Consider the following 22,577-nt stretch of genomic DNA (forward strand, 5'->3'; position numbering starts at 1 on the left):
CACTGCCCCTGTCCAAATTAAATACAAAGGGCTGCTTCATTTGATCAGCTCAAATTAGTACACTGGCTCTTGTACCAGCAACAGATCAAGTTTTTAAATGTCAAATTATGAAATAAAAGAAATGTGCAATAAGTGTAAACATTCACTCTATCAATAAAGCTTTTAAGTGTCAAATATGAAATCAAGGGTAAACCTCTGTAACACTGCCCCCTCCAAATAACATATCCAAAGGGCTGCTTCATCTCATCAACCCAAATTAAGTACACTGGCTCTTGTACCTGCAACAGATCAAGGGTTTTTAAATGTCAAATATATTAAATAAAAGAAATGTGCAATAAGTGTAACATCCACACTATCAATAAAGATTTTAAGTGTCAAATATGAAATCAAGGGTATACCTCTGTAAACACTGCTCCTGCCAAATTAAATATAAAGGGCTGCTTCATTTGATCAGCTCAAATTAAGTACACTGGCTCTTGGCCAGCAACAGATCAAGGTTTTAAAAATGTCAACTATATGAAATAAAAGTGCAATAAGTGTAAACATTCACACTATCAATAAAACAATGTGCAGCTGATCAGCACAGATTAAATACATGTAGTAGCAAACAGATCAAGGGTTTTCAAATGTCAAATAATAGAAAGAAAAGAAAAGTGCAATAAGTGTAAACATCTTACATATGCACTCTGTCAATAAAAAAACTGCATCTGAACAGCACAAATCAAGTACAGTAGGAGGTTTGGCATTGAAGGTGACCTGGATTAAGTTTAACATGTTCACGTTTTGGAAATCATGGATGTCGTGTCCTCTGGACAAAACAGGGAAAAAGATCATCCAGATTGTTCACAGCGCAGAGTTAAAACACCAGCATCTGTGATGGTATGGGGGAGCAACACATGCTGCCATCCAAGCAACATCTTTTTCAGGGACGTCCCTGCTTATTTCAGCAAGACAATGCCAAAGCACATTCTGCACGTGTTACAACAGCGTGGCTTTGTAGTAAAACAGTGAGGGTACTAGACTGGTCTGCCTGCAGTCGAGACCTTCGCCCATTGAAAATGTGTGGCGCATTATGAAGCGCAAAATACAACAGAGACCACAGACTGTTGAACAACTGACGTCGTACATCAAGCAAGAATGGGAAAGAATTCCGCCTACAAAGCTTCAACAATTAGTGTCCTCAGTTCCCAAACGCTTATGAGTGTTGTTAGAAGGAAAGGTGATGTAACACAGTGGTAAACATACCACTGTCCCAGCTTTTTGTGTTGCAGGCATCCATTTCAAAATGAGCAAATATTTGCACAAAACAATAAAGTTTCTCAGTTTGAACATTAAATATCTTGTGTTTGTGGTGTATTCAATTGAATATAGGTTGAAGAGAGTTGCAAATAATTGTATTCTGTTTTTATTTACATTTCACACAACGTCCCAACTTAATTGGAATTGGGGTTGTAGTATAGCCTTAGTATAGATAGTATATAGTTAGTATTAGTAATTTGTGATGATAGGTGGTTTGTATTTGTTTAATTTTGTATTTGAAACATCTGTAAATTGTGTTCTAGCTCACAATACACAACATGCAACTGGTTTTCAATTCTTTTCTTCTTCACATTTGCCTCAAAGGCTGGATTACACTTGTTTTTTAGCTGTTTAACAAATAATGTATTTAAAAAACTTTTCTTGCTTCCGGTCTGGTTCTTAACTTTTTCACAGTTGCTTCCTGACAAACACTTGTAATGAATAAATAATGAGGTGGTTTGCACAAATGTCCATGTTTTAAAAGTTAAGGGTTTTTAACATTTTTTTTTGTTTGTTTTTAAGATTAGGATATGCCACACAGTAAATTTTGGAGCATTTGGGCTCATTCAGAGTAGTACTAAATTAACTCTACCATAATGCAAATCAACTCTGGAATTATTGATAAACTTGTAACACTGTAGTACAGTTGATTTAACACTGACAGTGTTAACAGTACTTTGAATGAGAGTATATGCACAGTGTTAACACTGCAACATTTACTGTGTGCAACTTATTTTCATTAGTGAATCTTCTGCCACTTATGGACACCCTTGTGCTCGAACATGGTTTGTGATGGACAAACTGTGGCTAGCACAGAAGTCCAACAACTGAACACCACTCGGGTTCAGATTGGGGAGGCCATGCTTCCCGAACACCCCCCCCTCCAGGTCTCACTGTCACCGCCCATGTGGGCGCTGAAGTCCCCCAGAAGAACAATGGAGTCCCCCAGTCAGAGCACTATCTAGTACCCCTCCCAGGGACTCCAAGAAGGTTGGGTACTCTGCACTGCCACTCGGCCCGTAGGCCGAGACAACAGTGAAAGACCTGCTCCCCGACCCAAAGGCCTAGGGACACGACCCTCTTGTTCACTGGGATGAACTCCAACACATGGTGACTGAGCGCCAGAGAAGTGGAGCACCCAGCTCCTCTTCAGGAGTGTGGGTACCAGAGCCCAAGCTGTGCATGGAGGTGAGCACGACTATCTCTAGTCGATACCTCTCAACCTGCCGCACAAGCTCAGGCTCCTTCCCCCCAGTGAGGTGATGTTCCATGTCCCAACAGCCAGAGGCTGTGAGTGCAGACCAGGCTGCCGGGCCACCCGCCTTCCACTGCCATCCAGTCCTCTCTGCACCGGACCCCCAGGCCCTCTCTGCAGGTGGTGAACCCACAGGAGGGCAAGCCCACATCGCTCTTTTGGGCTCAGCCGGCCAGGCCCCGTGGGCTAAGGCCCCGACACCAGGCACTCACATGCAAGCCCCCAACCACGGGCCTTGCTCCAGGGTGGGGCCCCCGGCTCCACCATACCGGGCAACGTCTTGGTCCTTGATATCGCACTGGTCATAGGAGCTTCTGAACTGCCCTTAGTCTGACTTGTCACCTAGGACCTGTTTGCCATGGGAGACCCTACCAGGGGAAACGAAGCCCCCGACAACATAGCTCCTAGGATCATCTGGGTACACAATCTCCCCCACCACGATAAGGTGGCAGTTCAAGGGAGAGTGTCCTGGCACCAGGACACCCTGAGCCAGAGGTCGATGATCGACTTTGTAGTCGTATCATCTGACCTTCGGCCACGTGTCTTGGACACTCGGATGAAGAGAGGGGCTGAGCTGTCGACCGATCACCACCTGGTGGTGAGTTGGATCCGCTGGGAGGGGAGGAAGCTGCTCAGACCTGACAGGCCCAAAACGTATCGTGGAGGGTTTGCTTAGAACAACTGGCAGAACCCTCTGTCGGTGAGGTCTTCAACTCCCACCTCCGGGAGAGCTTCTTCCATATCCCGGAGGAGGTTGGAGACATGGAGTCCGAGTGGACCATGTTCTCACCTCCATTGGCAATACAGCCGCTCGTAGCTGTGGTCACAAGGTCTCTGGTGCCTGTCGTGGCGGCAATCCCTGAACCCAGTGGTGGGCGCCAGAATTAAAGGATGCTGTCAAGCTGAAGGAGTCCTACTTGTCTTTGTTGGTAAGTGGGACCCCGGAGGCAGCTGACAGGTACCGGAAGGCCAAGTGTGCGGCAGCTTGTGCGGTCACAGAGGCAAAAACTCAGGTCTAGGAGGAGTTCGGGAGGCCATGGAGGAGGACTATCGGTTGGCCTCAAAGAAATTCTGGCAAACCGTCTGATGCCTCAGGAGGTTGAAGCAGCTCTCTGCCAACACTGTCTATGGTGTGGGTGGGGAGCTGTTGACCCTGACTGGGGATATTGTTGGGCGGTGGAAGGAATACTTTCAGGATCTCCTCAATCCCATCTTCACATCTTCCGAAGAGGACGCAAAGACTGGGGACTCGGAGGCGGACTCATCCATCACCGAGGCCGAAGTCACCAAGGTGGTCAGAAAGCTCCTTGGTGGAAAGGCTCCTGGGGTGGATGAAATCCATCCTGAGTACCTTAAGTCTCTGGATGTTGTGGGACTGTCTTGGTTGACACGCCTCTGCAACATTGCATGGAGGTCGGGGACAGTGCCTCTGGATTGGCACACCAGGGTGGTGGTCCCTCTGTTTAAGAAGGGGGACCGGAGGGGTGTTCCAACTACAGTGGGATCACACTCCTCAGCCTCCCCCGTAAGGCCTATTCCAGAGTACTGGCGAGGAGAATTTGACTGATAGTCGAACCTCAGATGCAGGAGGAGCAGTGTGGTTTTCATCCTGGTCGCGGCACACTGGGCCAGCTCTACACCCTCCATCGGGTGCTCGAGGGTTCATGGGAGTTCGCCCAACCAGTCCACATGTGCTTTATGGATCTGGAGAAAGCGTTCAGTCGTGTCCCTCAAGGCACCCTGTGGGCGGTGCTCCGGGAGTACGGGGTCCGGGGTCCTTTGCAAAGGGCTATCCGGACCCTGTACGACCGCAGCAGGAGCTTGGTTCACATTGCCGGTAGTAAGTCAAACCTGTTTCCAGTGTGTTGGCCTCCGCCAGGGCTTTCCTTTGTCACCGGTTCTGTTCATTATCTTCATGGATAGAATTTTTAGGCGCAGCCAGGGTGTAGAGGGGGTCTGGTTTGGGAACCACAGAATCTCATCTCTGCTGTTTGTGGACAATGTGGTTCTGTTGGCTTCATCAAATCAGGACCTTCAGCGTTCACTGGGGCAGTTTGCAGCCGAGTGTGAAGCGTCTGGGATGAAAATCAGCACCTGCAAATCCGAGGCCATAGTTCTCAATCAGAAAAAGGTGCCTTCCCCTCTTCAGGTCGGTGGGGTGTCCTTGCCTCAAGTGGAGGAGTTTAAGTATCTCAGGGTCTTATTCACGAGTGAGGGATGGCTGGAGCGTGAGATCAATAGACAGATCAGTGCAGCGTCTGCAGTGATGCGGTCGCTGTATCGGACCGCTGTGGTGAAGAGAGAGCTGAGCAGGGGGGCAAAGCTCTCGATTTACTGATCGATCTACATTCCAACCCTCACCTATGGTCATGAGATTTGGCTCATGACCGAAAGATCAAGATCACGAGTACAAGCGGCCAAGATGAGTGCCCTCCACAGGGTGGCTCGGTGCTCCCTTAGAGATAGGGTGAGGAGCTCGGTCACTTGGGAGGATATCGGAGTCGAGCCGCTGCTCCTCCACATCGAAAGGAGCCAGCTGAGGTGGCTCGGACATCTTTTCCGGATGCCCCCTGGATGCCTCGCGGGAGAGGTGTTCCGGGCACTTCCCATCGGGAGGAGGCCCCGGGGAAGACCCAGGACACGCTGGAGGGAATATTCTCTCAGCTGGCTTGGGAACGCCTCGGGGTTCCCCCGGAGGAGCTGGGGGAGGTATGTGTGGATAGGGAGGTCTGGGCGGCTTTGCGTGACTCCAGATGAAGCAGAAGAAAATGGATGGATGGATGGATGGAATCTTCTGCTAGTTTCCCCACTCTGTCAAGTTGTGTTTAGCATTAAAAAAAACCCTCTTCAGAATTTCATTAGTTTCTCCAGTGGGTGGTGGCCTGTCCAGGGCGTATCCCGCTTCCACCCAATTACCTCTAAGATAGGCTCCAGCCCCCCGTGACCCTTAATTGGAATAACCGGGTTTAGAAAAAATGATGTATAAAGTGTAAACAATGCAGATTATTTTTTCTTGAAAATATCTTATTTTATACTAAATGTGACACTTTATTTCTCTTTGTGTTCTCTCTTGCTGCAGGTATGCATTGTGCAAAAGAGGGACACCGAGAAGATGTATGCCATGAAGTACATGAACAAACAGCAGTGTATAGAGCGAGATGAGGTCCGAAATGTCTTTAGAGAGCTTGAGATCCTTCAAGAAATTGAACATGTTTTTTTAGTAAACCTCTGGTGACTATCCCATATTTTTCACTTTAAATGTTGTCGGCACCGCCTGTGTCTGCTTTATCTGTCTGCTTTTTGTGTATTATCAAGAGACCTTCTCTGTCTCAAATAGCATGCTCACTCAATGCCTGCAGCCTTCAAACTCAGCCAGTGTTGTTGATATAATCATTTGCCTGTTGCATGTATTTTTTTTTTCCACATTTGGCATTCAGCGATTTAAAAAAAAAAAAGTGTTTAGTTTGGGTTACCTGAATATACTGAAAATTCTTCCACAAAAGAGCAATTAAGTTATGAAGAATTTACTCTAGAGAGATTTAGGATATTAATTTAGACTCTAAGCTCATTCCACATGCATTTGGTAATTGCTTTGGTTTAAAGTGACCTACTCTTCCCTTGAGTCTGATATGTGGGTGAATAGAAGCTGCTTTCATTACTCACCGCTCATCTCCAAGTGAGACATCTCTAAATGTAATTGGGGACTGGCACAGCATTCACGCCATATTAGACAAAGCACTTACTCCTCTGTAATTGGTGAAATGATATTGCACTGCCTATCTTCTGATTTATTGCCACCAGAGTTTTTTTATTCTCGCATACAGTTGTGCTCAAACGTTTACATACCCTGGCAGAATTTTTGCTTTTTTTGGTCATTTTAAGAGAATATGAATGACAACACAAAACTTTTTTCACTCATTGTTAGTGGTTGGGTGAAGCCATTTATTGTCAAACAACTGTGTTTCCTCTTTTGAACATAATGACAACAAAAACTACCCAAATGACCCTGATCAAAATTTTACATTCACTGTTCTTAATACTGTGTTGCCCCCTTTAACATCAATGACAGCTTGGAATCTTTTGTGGTGGTTGTAGACGAGGCTCTTGATGGTAAACCTGCCACTGAATATGTCTTGGACTTTATTTACATTACTTACAAAGAAATACAAGCAGCATGGCACTTTATGGTAAATCTTGAGTTGTAAAATGTAAGGACAAATTAAATAGAATTGTAAAAATGGTGGGGAAAATTGTGGGAAAACCCCAGAAGCCCTGCCCACATTTACACTGACAGGATGAGGAGGAAAGCTCAGAGAGTCCTAGCAGACAGCTCTCATCTGTCCTGTCAGTTTGAGCTCTTGAAGTCTGGGAGGTGCTACAGAGCTTCTCTGGCCAAAGGTTCTTTTAAAAAATCTTTTATACCAAATGCCGTCACCATAATGAACTCAAAAAAGTAACCACTCCAAAAAAAATAAAAAAAATAAACAAACTGAACTGCTTACTTCTGTTTTATTTGATTTTATTAGATCTTTCTTTATGTTATTTATCTACTACAACCCCTGGCAAAAATTATGGAATCACCGGCCTCGGAGGATGTTCATTCAGTTGTTTAATTTTGTAGAAAAAAAGCAGATCACAGACATGACACAAAACTAAAGTAATTTCAAATGGCAACTATCTGGCTTTAAGAAACACTATAAGAAATCAAGAAAAAATATTATGGCAGTCAGTAACGGTTACTTTTCAAATAGGGCTGTCATGGTGGCCATATTGAAAATTAGTGCTGGGTTGAAAAGATCGATTCGCCGATTTTAAGAAATGATGCTATAGTTGGGCCATTATGCTGTTTCCGGGGGTGCGAAAATGATCATTTCTTTACACTGATTCCGGACCTGTTGGTTCTGATTTAGAAGCAGGTACACAATTTATTCATCAACCTCTGTCAAAGTTATTTAAAGGTGTCAATCATGATGACCAGGACTCTTGTCTGTTGCAGCCAAGACAAGCGAATCATCCACCGTTTAATTCACACATTAGTGTTTTTTTTCCTCATAATGTGCCTTTTCTGTGGGACCATGCATGAAGGTTGTCTGGTGTGGACTTACTTTTCAGTCAGTCTTGTTCACCAGCACTCACTGCATGGCTGTGGGAGAAGTTCTCTTGCAGCGTGCCACACAGCCAGTGCTGCAGATGCGATTACCATTTGCCCCCGCAAAATTTTTAAATTTATGCATCTCTGAAACACTGTTGCCTGCATTTTGGGGTCCACATTTTGTGAAGTAAAGCCATAGTTTTTTTTTTTTTAGTCTTTGTTACAGCCTTACTTTAAAGCCAAAAGAAATACAGCATCAGGCAAAAACATGGAAGCGTGTAGAAATGTACTTGTCAGGTGCAATGAACCAGGTCCCTCTGGTGCCCTCTTTTGGCTGCCCTGGATCTGTTCAGTAATTCTGCCCTAAAGCATGTTTGTAAAATAAAAATAATGCTCTATCATACTGGGAGGGTGATTGGTCTGTGCCATCAGTCTTATAGCCATCATTATTAACTACCAATACTTCATTAATTTGCTGTCAAATGCCAATATAATACTAGTATTAATATGTTGCATAACTAGACAATTAGGTAACAGTTCAAAAACTGTTTTAATAACACTAACCCAAATCAAATCGGATCAAATTGAATTGAATCGGAATAATCAATTCTGAATTTTAAGAATCAGACTTGAATTGTTTTTTGAAATTTAAATCGATACCCAGCCTGAACACACACACACACACACTCTGCCTGCCTCATCTCCCTGCACTCCAGCTCTGCCCCAGATTGGCGGGCTGTTCCCCTCAATGTGGATCAGTTAAGTTATGTGATTGGTTGAAAGATGATACATTTTGACCTTTATCCACAGTGAGTGCTGCTCACATTACGTTAAACAGTATGTGTAAAAGCAAAACTGTGTTCTGTCTGTGTAGCGTGTAGCAGAACAGTATACATCACATATATTGCGTAAATGCAAAAAGCAGTCCTACATATTTGTTTAATATACGCTTTGAATGACATATCCTGATCAAAAATGACTCCAAGATTTCTCACAGTATTACTAGAGGTCAGAGTAATGCCATCCAGAGTAAGGATCTGGTTAGACACCATGTTTCTAAGATTTGTGGGGCCAAGTACAATAACTTCAGTTTTATCTGAGTTTAAAAGCAGGAAATTAGAGGTCATCCATGTCTTTATGTCTGTAAGACAATCCTGCAGTTTAGCTAATTGGTGTGTGTCCTCTGGCTTCATGGATAGATAAAGCTGGGTATCATTTGCGTAACAATGAAAATTTAAGCAATACCGTCTAATAATACTGCCTAAGGGAAGCATGTATAAAGTGAATAAAATTGGTCCTAGCACAGAACCTTGTGGAACTCCATAATTAACTTTAGTCTGTGAAGAAGATTCCCCATTTACATGAACAAATTGTAATCTATTAGACAAATATGATTCAAACCACCGCAGCGCAGTGCCTTTAATACCTATGGCATGCTCTAATCTCTGTAATAAAATTTATGGTCAACAGTATCAAAAGCAGCACTGAGGTCTAACAGAACAAGCACAGAGATGAGCCCACTGTCCGAGGCCATAAGAAGATCATTTGTAACCTTCACTAATGCTGTTTCTGTACTATGATGAATTCTAAAACCTGACTGAAACTCTTCAAATAGACCATTCCTCTGCAGATGATCAGTTAGCTGTTTTACAACTACCCTTTCAAGAATTTTTGAGAGAAAAGGAAGGTTGGAGATTGGCCTATAATTAGCTAAGATAGCTGGGTCAAGTGATGGCTTTTTAAGTAATGGTTTAATTACTGCCACCTTAAAAGCCTGTGGTACATAGCCAACTAACAAAGATAGATTGATCATATTTAAGATCGAAGCATTAAATAATGGTAGGGCTTCCTTGAGCAGCCTGGTAGGAATGGGGTCTAATAAACATGTTGATGGTTTGGATGAAGTAACTAATGAAAATAACTCAGACAGAACAATCTGAGAGAAAGAGTCTAACCAAATACCGGCATCACTGAAAGCAGCCAAAGATAATGATACGTCTTTGGGATGGTTATGAGTCATTTTTTCTCTAATAGTTAAAATTTTGTTAGCAAAGAAAGTCATGAAGTCATTACTAGTTAAAGTTAATGGAATACTCAGCTCAATAGAGCTCTGACTCTTTGTCAGCCTGGCTACAGTGCTGAAAAGAAACCTGGGGTTGTTCTTATTTTCTTCAATTAGTGATGAGTAGAAAGATGTCCTAGCTTTATGGAGGGCTTTTTATAGAGCAACAGACTCTTTTTCCAGGCTAAGTGAAGATCTTCTAAATTAGTGAGACGCCATTTCCTCTCCAACTTACGGGTTATCTGCTTTAAGCTACGAGTTTGTGCGTTATACCACGGAGTCAGGCACTTCTGATTTAAAGCCTCTTTTCAGAGGAGCTACAGCATCCAAAGTTGTCTTCAATGAGGATGTAAACTATTGACGAGATACCTATCTCACTTATAGAGTTTAGGTAGCTACTCTGCACTGTGTTGGTATATGGCATTAGAGAACATAAAGAAGGAATCATATCCCTTAAACCTAGTTACAGCGCTTTCTGAAAGACTTCTAGTGTAATGAACTTATTCCCACTGCTGGGTAGTCCATCAGAGTAAATGTAAATGTTATTAAGAAATGATCAGACAGAAGGGAGTTTTCAGGGAATACTGTTAAGTCTTCTATTTCCATACCATAAGTCAGAACAAGATCTAAGATATGATTAAAGTGGTGGGTGGACTCATTTACTTTTTGAGCAAAGCCAATAGAGTCTAATAATAGATTAAATGCAGTGTTGAGGCTGTCAGTCTCAGCATCTGTGTGGATGTTAAATTCGCCCACTATAATTATCTTATCTGAGCTAAGCACTAAGTCAGACAAAAGGTCTGAAAATTCACAGAGAAACTCACAGTAACGACCAGGTGGACGATAGATAATAACAAATAAAACTGGTTTTTGGGACTTCCAATTTGGAAGGACAAGACTAAGAGTCAAGCTTTCAAATGAATTAAAGCTCTGTCTGGGTTTTTGATTAATTAATAAGCTGGAATGGAAGATTGCTGCTATCCTCCGCCCCGGCCCGTGCTACGAGCATTCTGACAGTTAGTGTGACTCCGGGGGGTGTTGACTCATTTAAACTAACATATTCATCCTGCTGTAACCAGGTTTCTGTGAGGCAGAATAAATCAATATGTTGATCAATTATTATATCATTTACCAACAGGGACTTAGAAGAGAGAGACCTAATGTTTAATAGACCACATTTAACTGTTTTAGTCTGTGGTGCAGTTGAAGGTGCTATATTATTTTCTTTTGAATTTTATGCTTAAATAGATTTTGCTGGTTATTGGGTAGTCTGGGAGCAGGCACCGTCATCTACGGGGATGGGGTAATGAGGGGATGGCAGGGGGAGAGAAGCTGCAGAGAGGTGTGTAAGACTACAACTCTGCTTCCTGGTCCCAACCCTGGATAGTCACGGTTTGGAGGATTTAAGAAAATTGGCCAGATTTCTAGAAATGAGAGCTGCTCCATCCAAAGTGGGATGGATGCCGTCTCTCCTAACAAGACCAGGTTTTCCCCAGAAGCTTTGCCAATTATCTATGAAGCCCTCCTCATTTTTTGGACACCACTCAGACAGCCAGCAATTCAAGGAGAACATGCGGCTAAACATGTCACTCCCTGTCTGATTGGGGAGGGGCCCAGAGAAAACTACAGAGTCCGACATTGTTTTTGCAAAGTTACACACCGATTTAATGTTAATTTTAGTGACCCCGGCGTAACCGGGTGTTATTACTGCCGACATGAATTACAATCTTACCAAATTTACGCTTAGCCTTAGCCAGCAGTTTCAAATTTCCTTCAATGTCGCCTGCTCTGGCCCCCGGAAGACAATTGACTATGGTTGCTGGTGTCGCTAACTTCACATTTCTCAAAACAGAGTCGCCAATAACCAGAGTTTGATCCTCGGCGGGTGTGTCGTCGAGTGGGGAAAAAACGGTTAGAGATGTGACGGGTTGGGTGATGTACACGGGGCTTCTGTTTAGGGCTACGCTTCCTCCTCACAGTCACCCAGTCGGCCTGCTTTCGGCCTGCTGCTCGGGATCTGCCAGGGGGTAACTAACGGCGGCTAAGCTACCTTGGTCCGCACCGACTACAGGGGCCTGGCTAGCTGTAGAATTTTCCACGGTGCGGAGCCGAGTCTCCAATTCGCCCAGCCTGGCCTCCAAAGCTACGAATAAGCTACACTTATTACAAGTACCGTTACTGCTAAAGGAGGCCGAAGGAATAACTAAACATTTCACACCCAGAGCAGAAAAGTGCGGGAGAGACAGAGAAGCCGCCATGCTAAATCGGCTATGAGCTAGTAGCTACGCTAAGCTAGCGGATTCCTAAAAACACGCAAAGTGAATAATGTGTAAATAATTTAGAGGTGATTCAGCAGAAGGAGTGCTTTAGTTAAGGCACGTAAAGATTACACTGGGAAGCAAATCGTAATCTAGATAACTAGATCAATCTAACTGCGCAGATTAAACAGCTAACAGATACAGCAAAACACCGCTGTGCTCCGGAACAGGAAGTGATACAATACCGCAGTGAGAGCCAACCACCAGTAGAGGCAAGCAAGAGCAAATAGAGAGATATAAGGTATAAGGAGATATAAGGAGATCTGAAGTTTTATATGAAGTATTATATGAAGTTAGCAAAGTAGCAAATTAGCCATGAGGCATACTGTCCCAACAGACTAATGATCCAAGTATAAATCTATCACGTATCCATGACAAAGAAGCCTCTATGTGCCTCTAAGTACCTTGCATGTGCCAGGTATCAGTCTCTAATGAGCCACGACTGACCTGTTATTTGAGCCCCATCCAGCCTCGAATGGCTTGTTGCCGCATTTAGTGGTTCTGGTCCTATCTGAAAGACAGGGCATTTTCTGTGAATGTTGGTGGTTTTGTAGTCCCTTTGTCATATCGTGTCCCATTTTGGGGCCTCGGGGGACTATTTTTAGAAGACATGGGATTGTTTTCCACTGCTATGCAGATGATTGCTAGATTTATTTACCTGTGACTCACAGGGATGGTCAGTCATTGAAACGGCTCCTGGCATGTTTAGAAGATATTAAAGCCTGGCTTGCCCTGAATTTTCTAAATTTAAATGAAAACAGAGGTGGTGATTTTTGGACCTAGTAGTCTTTGTGAGCACTCCTCTGTCAATTTGGGACCCCTGGAAGCATATTTTAAACCAGTTATTCGTAATCTTGGTTTTAAGATGGATGGTGATCTTAAATTGGACAGTCAAATTGCAGCAGTGGTGAAATCTGGTTTTTATCCTTTGTGGCATTTGGCAACACTGAAATCTTTTCTTTCCAGCCAATATTTCAAGTTGGTTATTCATGCCTTTGTATCATCTCATCTGGATTACTGCAATTTGCACTATGTGGGAGTAAATCAGACACTTCTCTCATGTCTGCAGTTGGTCCAGAATGCTGTGGTGCAGCTTTTGACAGGAGCATATGACTCCTGTCCTGGCCACACTTCACTGGTTGTTGGTTCATTTTAGGGTCCATTCTAAAATTCTTATGTTCGTTTTTAAGTCCCTCCAGGGTCTCCATTGTACCTCTCTGGGCTTCTTCAGCCTTATGCACCTAGTCGGTCTCTCAAGTCAGCTGACCAGCTGCTTTTGCAAGTGCCTAGGTGGAAGAGAAAGTTCAGATGGGCCATTATTGTTCATTGTTGTGCGCCACTGCGGCTCCGTCCCGACCCGCGAATTCCTCCGCACGTCTTTCATTACAAAATCTCCTGTAACAGTGGAATGTGCCGCAAAAGTACTGATGTCCACCTCTTCTGCAATTTCTCTGGTAGTAAGACAACGTCCCGGATCAACACAGCGTTCACTTTGGAAATGATCTGGTCGTTTCAGCCTGTCGATGGCCGCTCGGAGCGCGGCGCGCCCTCCGCCGCTGTGGGCTGTGGTTAATCCAGTTGTAATGCTCCTTAATCTGTGTGACGCCCAGAGTATCCTCACCGAAAGCCGTCTGAATCTTCCTAATGGTTTCCACCTGGCTGTCTTTCACAGTTTCTGGAAAAATTTGATTCAGCGCTGCTCCAATTGCTCAGCCATTTCCCTGACAATGAAAATCTGACGACGGAAAATAAAAAGATACTTTTCTCACAGACCTCGAGGTCTGTGAGAAAAGTATCCGACCTTTTTATTTTTTCAAAAACTATATGGATTTGAATCATGTGCACTTGCATCAGCCAAGCTTGAACCTTCGTGCGCATGCGTGAGTTTTTTCACACCTGTCGCTTGCGTCATTCACCTGTGAGCAGGCTTTGTGTGAGCACTGGTCCACCCCTCGTGTCGTTTTTTTATTGCGAATAAATGTCGATTTGGAGCTTTGCTGCATCAATTTTTTTCCAGAAACTGTGAGAGACCTCCAGGTGGACATCGTTCGGAAAATTAATATGGCTTTCAGGGTAGAGAAGCTTGAATCTTCGACTGGACTGGGTTGCTTGACGCGAGGACATTTCGCTTCAAATGTAGTGTTCGCTACATAGGTGAGACTAAGCAACCTTTACACAAAAGGCTATACCAGAACCGCAGAGAGGGCGCCAGTGGATCTCATTCTGCAGTTCATCTCCACCTTAAAGTCACTAACCACACATTTGAGGACAAGGAAGTTAAAATATTAGCCAGAGAGAAGAAATGGTTTGAGAGAGGGGTCAAGGAGGCATTCTTTGTGAAACGTTTGAAACCCAGCCTTAACCGGGGAGGGGGTCTGAGACACGCTTTATCCCCTGTTTACAATGGGGTACTCAGGTCAAAGCAGTTTCAGTCTTTTGTTCATGGTAATGAGTCATTCACGTCATCAGCAGAGTCGTCAAGGGAGCCATTAGGAGAGGGTCCGTCCCATCATTAGGAGGGACAGCTGCCCTGTCATTAGGAGGTTGCTAACTAGCGCACAATAGGTGCTAATTAGAGCTATTGTTTAGTCACTAGCCTATAACAGTCTGCCTCTCGGTAGGGGGGGTCTGGTTAGGTTTAAAACTCCAGCTTTTGTGACTTCTTGATTATTCTTCTCTACAAGAGTCAAGACAGAAGTCAGACCACCAGAGCAAGAATTTTAGCTGAGGAAGCTTCTGCGATTTGAAGCGAAACGTCCTCTGTCAAGCAACCCAGTCCAGTCGAAGATTCAAGCTTCTCTACTATGGAAACCACCTGGACAACTGAGAGCCTACACAGAAACATGGCTTTCAAGAATGATTTTATGGGGATTATACAGATTAAGGAGTGTTACTGCCGCTTTAAGGATGGCCCACAACTGCTGAGAGCGCGGCGCACTCCCAGCGCCGAACGACAGGCTCAGACCCCACTGAAACAACCAGATCATTTCCAACGTGAAGGCTTTGTTGATCCGGGACCTCCTCTGACTTTCACAAAAAGGCAGAAGTCGTGGACATCAGCACTTTTTCGGCACATTCCACTGTTACAGGAGTTTTTTTCATGGAAAGAAAAGCGGAGGAACGCGCCACGGAGCCGTTCATTACGCGGCACAAAACCACCTCCGTGTTGGTCTCACAGGACGGCTTTCAGGTGGATTTCAGATGGATTCCGGTTGCTTTTCAATTCAATTCAATCAATTTTTTTATATAGCGCCAAATCACAACAAACAGTTGCCCCAAGGCGCTTTATATTGTAAGGCAAGGCCATACAATAATTATGTAAAACCCCAACGGTCAAAACGACCCCCTGTGAGCAAGCACTTGGCTACAGTGGGAAGGAAAACCTCCCTTTTAACAGGAAGAAACCTCCAGCAGAACCAGGCTCAGGGAGGGGCAGTCTTCTGCTGGGACTGGTTGGGGCTGAGGGAGAGAACCAGGAAAAAGACATGCTGTGGAGGGGAGCAGAGATCAATCACTAATGATTAAATGCAGAGTGGTGCATACAGAGCAAAAAGAGAAAGAAACAATGCATCATGGGAACCCCCCAGCAGTCTACGTCTATAGCAGCATAACTAAGGGATGGTTCAGTCATGTGATTATCCGATTGTGATTGTGCATGAGCTGGACATGCCCGAACATGTCCTGGAAGGCTTCATCACGGCGTTGCTTTGCGCCATGCAGCTCCACCGCAATGCGCGGAATTCCGCTCCTCTTTCCATGACAAAAACTCCTGTAACAGTGGAATGTGCCGTTCATTTCTAAACTGGACACTGTCTTGATCCGGTATGTCATCTGACTAGCACAGGAATTGTGAAAAGACGTGGACATCAGCACATTAAGACAGACGTGCAGAGGAGTTCTGCACGTCACGGTGGAGCTGCATGGTGCAAAGCAACGCCGTGATGAAGCCTTCCAGGACATGTTCGGGCATGTCCAGCTCATGCACAATCACAATCGGATAATCACACGACTGAAAAGCAACCGGAATCCATCTGAAATCCACCTGAAAGCCGTCCTGTGAGACCAACATGGAGGTGGTTTTGTGCCTCGTAATGAACGGCTCCGTGGCGCGTCCCTCCACTTTTCTTTCCATGAAAAAAACTCCTGTAACAGTGGAATGTGCCGTTCATTTCTAAACTGGACGCTGTCTTGATCTGGTATGTCGTCTGACTAGCACAGGAATTGTGAAAAGATGTGGACATCAGCACATTAAGATAGACGTGCGGAGGAGTTCCGCACGAAGCTTCAAGCTTGTCTGATGCAATCACACATGATTCAAATCCATATGGTTTTTGAAAAAATAAAAAGGTCGGATACTTTTCTAACAGACCTCGTGTGTATATATATATATATAGTCTGAAGCTTACAAGTCACCGTGATACAACTTTTAACTTTGTGTTATGTTTACAAAATCGCTCTTTTGCACTCTCTCCTTCTGTGTTGCTGCACAGCTCTGCTGACTTTCACGCAGTCATCCAAATTTTAACTTTGTGTTCGTCCAATATTGACTGAAAAATCACTCTTTCGTGAGCTGGCATTCTGCCTAAATGCTTTGGAGCGTGATGAGTCACTGCGTCAGTGCGCACACACAGCGGGAGCTCGTGATCCATTAACAAGATATAAAATCAACTATAGACATATTTTTCCAGCTAGGAACTGTTTTATCAAGCTATGAAAGCATTAAAAATAGTTACCTTAAGCTGTTCCAAACACATTCCATATGGAGCAGGAAAGAGAGGAAAAACGTGTCCAGATGAAACAGTCCTCTGTGATTCCAGAAGTGATTAGAGTTGTTTTCAGCATCCAAGGTTTGGCAGAAAATGATTAATCCGCTACAAAATAATGATTTTATATACAGCGTCCAGCGTACAGAGCAGGTGGAATTGTGTGCGCAAGAGGACAGCCGCTCCAAAAACAGCCTCTCAGGTCCTGCGTAGCTGCCAAGCGCACAGATAATGGGCTTTTATCAGACTCGTAAGCACCACGCAAATGCCTCTAAGTCGTCACAGTAACTCATACACAAATTTTGAACTTCTTGAAATTAGTGCCACGTACAGAGAGGAGCCTCGTTAACTGAAGATAATGCCTCTGATGCTGCGTTCACACTGGGCACGACATGAGAGACTGCAGCCACAGGTTGCCATGTAATTCCTATGTAATGGCGCGTTTTGGCGCCAAACCGCGCAGCGCTATGCGATGGACGTGAGTGAAGTGACGCGAGTGAAGTGATTTTGAGCATTTTGCGCGTTTGTAGCGCGATATTGCGTCGTGTCACGTCGTGTTGCCCTCCTCCCCAAGTTCGAAAAATCTGAACTTTTTCGTCTCTTCGTGCCGCGATGACCAATCAGGGACTGGATATGTAGTGACATGGAGATGTCTGGAGTTTGACTGAAGATGTGAACATGTCCTGTCTCTGGTAGCAGCCTGTGAGCAGGACTTATATCTCTTTTGTCCTTTATTTCACAATTATGAGAGAGTTTTTGGAGCGAGCAGCACCACAGCAGGGGGGAGCGGAGTTTCTTTTTATTTTACGTGCGCGTGCGAGGGAATCGTCCATGGAGATTATTTTACTTATTAACTACACAGATGTATAATAAAGCAAATGGTGACTGATTTCTAAAGACAATTATGACAGTTTTTTTTTGGAAAGAGTGAGGAGCAGCCTCACAGCAAGCCGCTGAGTTTCTTTCTTTCTTTTTTTTCTTTTTTTTTTTACGTGCGCGCGCGAGTAAATCATCTGTGTGGAGAATATTTTATTAATTAACTACACAGATGTATAATAAAACAAATGGTGACTGGTTTCTAAACACAATTATGACGGAGTTTTCTGGGGGAAGTGCAGCCGAGTTTTTTTTTTTTGTTGTTTACATGTGCGCGCGTGAACGGGACAGTTGGTCCTCAAACTGGGTCATCCAGACGCAGCTCCTGCAGCAAAACATGATACTCTCTGTATTGGGAGCTTTTCACAACAGCGAAAGTCCATCCAAGCAGAGCGACACACCGGGCGAAGGAGGCGCGTCCGTTGCCACACAACCCCCGCGAATTTGTAGCGTCTGATCGCGCCCGGTGTGAGCGCGGCATAAGAGCCACGAAACTCCCACGATAGTTGAAGAAACCCTCTAGTAGCAAAGAAAACATGCTGCGTGGCTCATTATTCATCCTTCATTATTCGGTGGGACCCAGGCTTTATCAACTTTATGCCTCTGTAATTACTTCAGCTCAGCACATCACCCTTGTTATTAAAACAGATGGAACCAACACACTACTCCACTCCTCAGACATCCTCTCACTTTCCAAGATTTATTAAACAATCTGGATAGAAACTCCACTGCCACCTCTTCTAGATGTTTCCATGCCTCCACTGGAATGTCATCTTGACCAACTGCCTTTCCACTCTTCATCCTCTTCATAGCTGCCCTCACTTCATCCTTGCACATCCTGATTTACTCTCTCGGCATCACCCATCTCTCTCAAGTCATCAACTCCTCAAAATATGCCCACTTCCTTCTCAACACAAACTTCTCACTTGACAACACATCACCATCTTCATTTTTATCACCCCAACCTGCTGCACATCCTTTCCAGCTCTGTCCCTTTGTCTGGCCAATTGGTATGTCTTTTTCTCCTTCCCTAGTGTTTAACTTCATGTACAGCTCACTATATGCCTTTTACACTTCTCTTTTCACCTCACTCTGCATCTCCTTGTATACTCCTGTCTACTTTCTTCATCTCTCCGATTAGCCCAATTCTTCTTCACCAATCTCTTTCTCTTTATATTTTCCTGGACATCTTTGTTACACATCCATGTCCTTGTCTTCCTTCCACTGTCCAGATGTCACACCCAGCACCTTCCTAGCTGTCTCCCTCACCACATCTGCAGTACTTTTCCAGTTGTCTAAAATCATTTCACCTTTATTCAATGCCTCTTAACCTCCAACACAATCTTGATATGTTCTTCCTTTAAAATTACCCCGACACCATTTCTTCTCCCATCCACTTGATTCAACTTGAACCCAGGTCCAGTGTTCCTGCCCTTACTTTCCTTCCACTTGGTCTCTTGCGCACACACAGTATGTCAACCCTTCTCCTCTCCATCATATCAGCTAATTCTCTCCCTTTCACACTGCTAACATTCAAAGTTCCGGCTCTCACTTTAACCCTTTTAGTTTTCCCATAGAGTTACATGTATGAAAGCTGGTGTGAACACTCCCTAAACTGCTAACATAATGCTGCCATTCCTACATGGGGGCACGGACACCATTACCAAAGAGGACAAAAAGGACACAAAGTACCTGGATGTGCAATACAGCGTGTGTATTGAGTGAATGCGGAGGCCAGAAAGCCTGAAAGAATGCAAAAAAACCCAAAAAATAAACATAAAAACCCAAAACAGACACAGCTGTTTGTCCTCTTTGGTCATGGCACAGCATGCTTCTTGCCGGCACATGGCCAGGCATGAGTCTGTCCTCCAGCTGTCATATATGCAACTCTGAGTTTTCCTCTTCTTCCTGTGTCTCTGGGCACATTCTCCTCCTCTTTTTCTTCTTCTTCTTCTTCACCCAGCAGTAACCCGATTTCCAGTGACACCCAGGTGGACAATGGCACCGGTGGCGGTCATTGTTAACTCGGGACTCGACCTATCCGGTATTGGAATTTGATTTGATTTGTGACCCTTGTTTTTGTTTTGTTTTTTCATGCTGGATCCCTTTCCTGATGCAGCCTTACTTAATTTTGTGGCCGTGGGACCGGCACTCAGAGTATACAGCCTGCACACTCTGTGTGATCGAGATTTGACAAAATTTACAGTTAAGGCCCTGCTTCCTTCTACCCTCCTCATTTATCTGGGCTTTGAGCTGGCACTCAGAATGTACCGGCTGTACATGAGTGGACCTTTATTCTAACAAGGGGCGCTTTGCCCTTTTGACACATCTTGGTGGCTCTGCCCCAAGCAGTAAACTTCAGTGGCCTCAGATGAAGCCCATCCGGAAGTACAAAAGTTTGTGGTTCCTTGACTGGCTGCTTGAGGGTGGTTCTAAAATAGTTCACATTCACATATGAGTTCATGTCAACTTTAGAGCAGAAATAAACATAATTTAAGGTGTTTTAAGCCATAAAGGTCTGTATAATTGTGGGTGTGACAGTGGCTGAGCTGAGCGGCTCTGCCTCTCACTCGATGGACCTTGTAGCTGTTGTGAAGGCTGTGTCTGTCATTTGGAGTATTTTCTTACAGACACCTGGAATAATATGGCTTGTGTGGTGAATCCTCGTTATGGATCATCTGAGACGTCTCTGCTGCATTATTCAAGCTGAGTGAAAATCCTCCTGGATTTAATGTTCTATGCTAATGGCGTTAGCACTTTTACCAGCTGTTGGTAGTGGTCCACACCAAAGGAGAACCACCACACAGTCCCCAAAAATCAGGGATGCACGAGCCACATTTTTTCACTTCTAATTCAATCCCAATACCTGAATTTGGATATCTTGCAGATACGATACTATTCGGATACCAGAGCTCTATTTGCTTTAATATTATTATTATCATGATTATTGATTTTATATGAGGCTGCAGTAAATTCCTCTTTAAGGGCAGGTTCATGTATGAATGTATGCATGCATGCCCCAAATGACAACTTCAGTCAAGTATAAGGTCAGAAAAGAAAGTCAGAAAAACAGGAAATTCTGTAAACAGGAAAAATTCCATCCTGAAAACAAATATGCAACTATAAGGGTTTCAAATTGACTGTCAATATTTTTTAAATCCAAGACAGATACACATAATGGGAAGACTTCTCTAACACTGCCCCTGTCCAAATTAAATACAAAGGGCTGCTTCATTTGATCAGCTCAAATTAAGTACACTGGCTCTTGTACCAGCAACAGATCAAGTTTTTTAAATGTCAAATATATGAAATAAAAGAAATGTGCAATAAGTGTAAACATTCACTCTATCAATAAAGCTTTTAAGTGTCAAATATGAAATCAAGGGTAAACCTCTGTAACACTGCCCCCCTCCAAATAACATAATCCAAAGGGCTGCTTCATCTCATCAACCCAAATTAAGTACACTGGCTCTTGTACCTGCAACAGATCAAGGTTTTTAAATGTCAAATATATTAAATAAAAGAAATGTGCAATAAGTGTAAACATCCACACTATCAATAAAGATTTTAAGTGTCAAATATGAAATCAAGGGTATACCTCTGTAACACTGCTCCTGTCCAAATTAAATATAAAGGGCTGCTTCATTTGATCAGCTCAAATTAAGTACACTGGCTCTTGTGCCAGCAACAGATCAAGGTTTTAAAAATGTCAACTATATGAAATAAAAGTGCAATAAGTGTAAACATTCACACTATCAATAAAACAATGTGCAGCTGATCAGCACAGATTAAATACATGTAGTAGCAACAGATCAAGGTTTTCAAATGTCAAATAATAGAAAGAAAAGAAAAGTGCAATAAGTGTAAACATCTTACATATGCACTCTGTCAATAAAAAACTGCATCTGAACAGCACAAATCAAGTACAGTAGGAGGTTTGGCATTGAAGGTGACCTGGATTAAGTTTAACATGTTCACGTTTTTGGAAATCATGGATGTCGTGTCCTCTGGACAAAACAGGAAAAAGATCATCCAGATTGTTCACAGCGCAGAGTTAAAACACCAGCATCTGTGATGGTATGGGGGAGCAACACATGCTGCCATCCAAGCAACATCTTTTTCAGGGACGTCCCTGCTTATTTCAGCAAGACAATGCCAAAGCACATTCTGCACGTGTTACAACAGCGTGGCTTTGTAGTAAAACAGTGAGGGTACTAGACTGGTCTGCCTGCAGTCGAGACCTGTCGCCCATTGAAAATGTGTGGCGCATTATGAAGCGCAAAATACAACAGAGACCCCAGACTGTTGAACAACTGACGTCGTACATCAAGCAAGAATGGGAAAGAATTCCGCCTACAAAGCTTCAACAATTAGTGTCCTCAGTTCCCAAACGCTTATTGAGTGTTGTTAGAAGGAAAGGTGATGTAACACAGTGGTAAACATACCACTGTCCCAGCTTTTTTGTGTTGCAGGCATCCATTTCAAAATGAGCAAATATTTGCACAAAAACAATAAAGTTTCTCAGTTTGAACATTAAATATCTTGTGTTTGTGGTGTATTCAATTGAATATAGGTTGAAGAGGATTTGCAAATAATTGTATTCTGTTTTTATTTACATTTCACACAACGTCCCAACTTAATTGGAATTGGGGTTGTAGTATAGCCTTAGTATAGATAGTATATAGTTAGTATTAGTAATTTGTGATGATAGGTGTTTTGTATTTGTTTAATTTTGTATTTGAAACATCTGTAAATTGTGTTCTAGCTCAACAATAACACAACATGCAACTGGTTTTCAATCTTTTCTTCTTCACATTTGCCTCAAAGGCTGGATTTACACTTGTTTTTTAGCTGTTTAACAAATAATGTATTTAAAAACTTTCTTGCTTCCGGTCTGGTTCTTAACTTTTTC

The 22,577-nt window shown here is 43.6% G+C and overlaps 1 protein-coding gene across 1 annotated transcript in view; it reads left to right on the plus strand.

Annotated features, from left to right (window-relative positions):
• LOC117522783 (serine/threonine-protein kinase 32C-like) overlaps positions 1 to 5,791 on the plus strand; it is a 289,895-nt gene extending 284,104 nt beyond the window's left edge. The window contains exon 3 of the mRNA XM_034184170.1: positions 5,634 to 5,791. Within this exon, the coding sequence (XP_034040061.1) occupies positions 5,634 to 5,789 (156 nt within the window). The 3' untranslated portion in view covers positions 5,790 to 5,791. The remainder of the gene's footprint in view (positions 1 to 5,633) is intronic.
• Positions 5,792 to 22,577: the final 16,786 nt, after the last annotated feature.

The sequence above is a fragment of the Thalassophryne amazonica genome, chromosome 13 (assembly GCF_902500255.1).
Source record: "Thalassophryne amazonica chromosome 13, fThaAma1.1, whole genome shotgun sequence".
Taxonomy (NCBI): Eukaryota; Metazoa; Chordata; class Actinopteri; order Batrachoidiformes; family Batrachoididae; genus Thalassophryne; species Thalassophryne amazonica.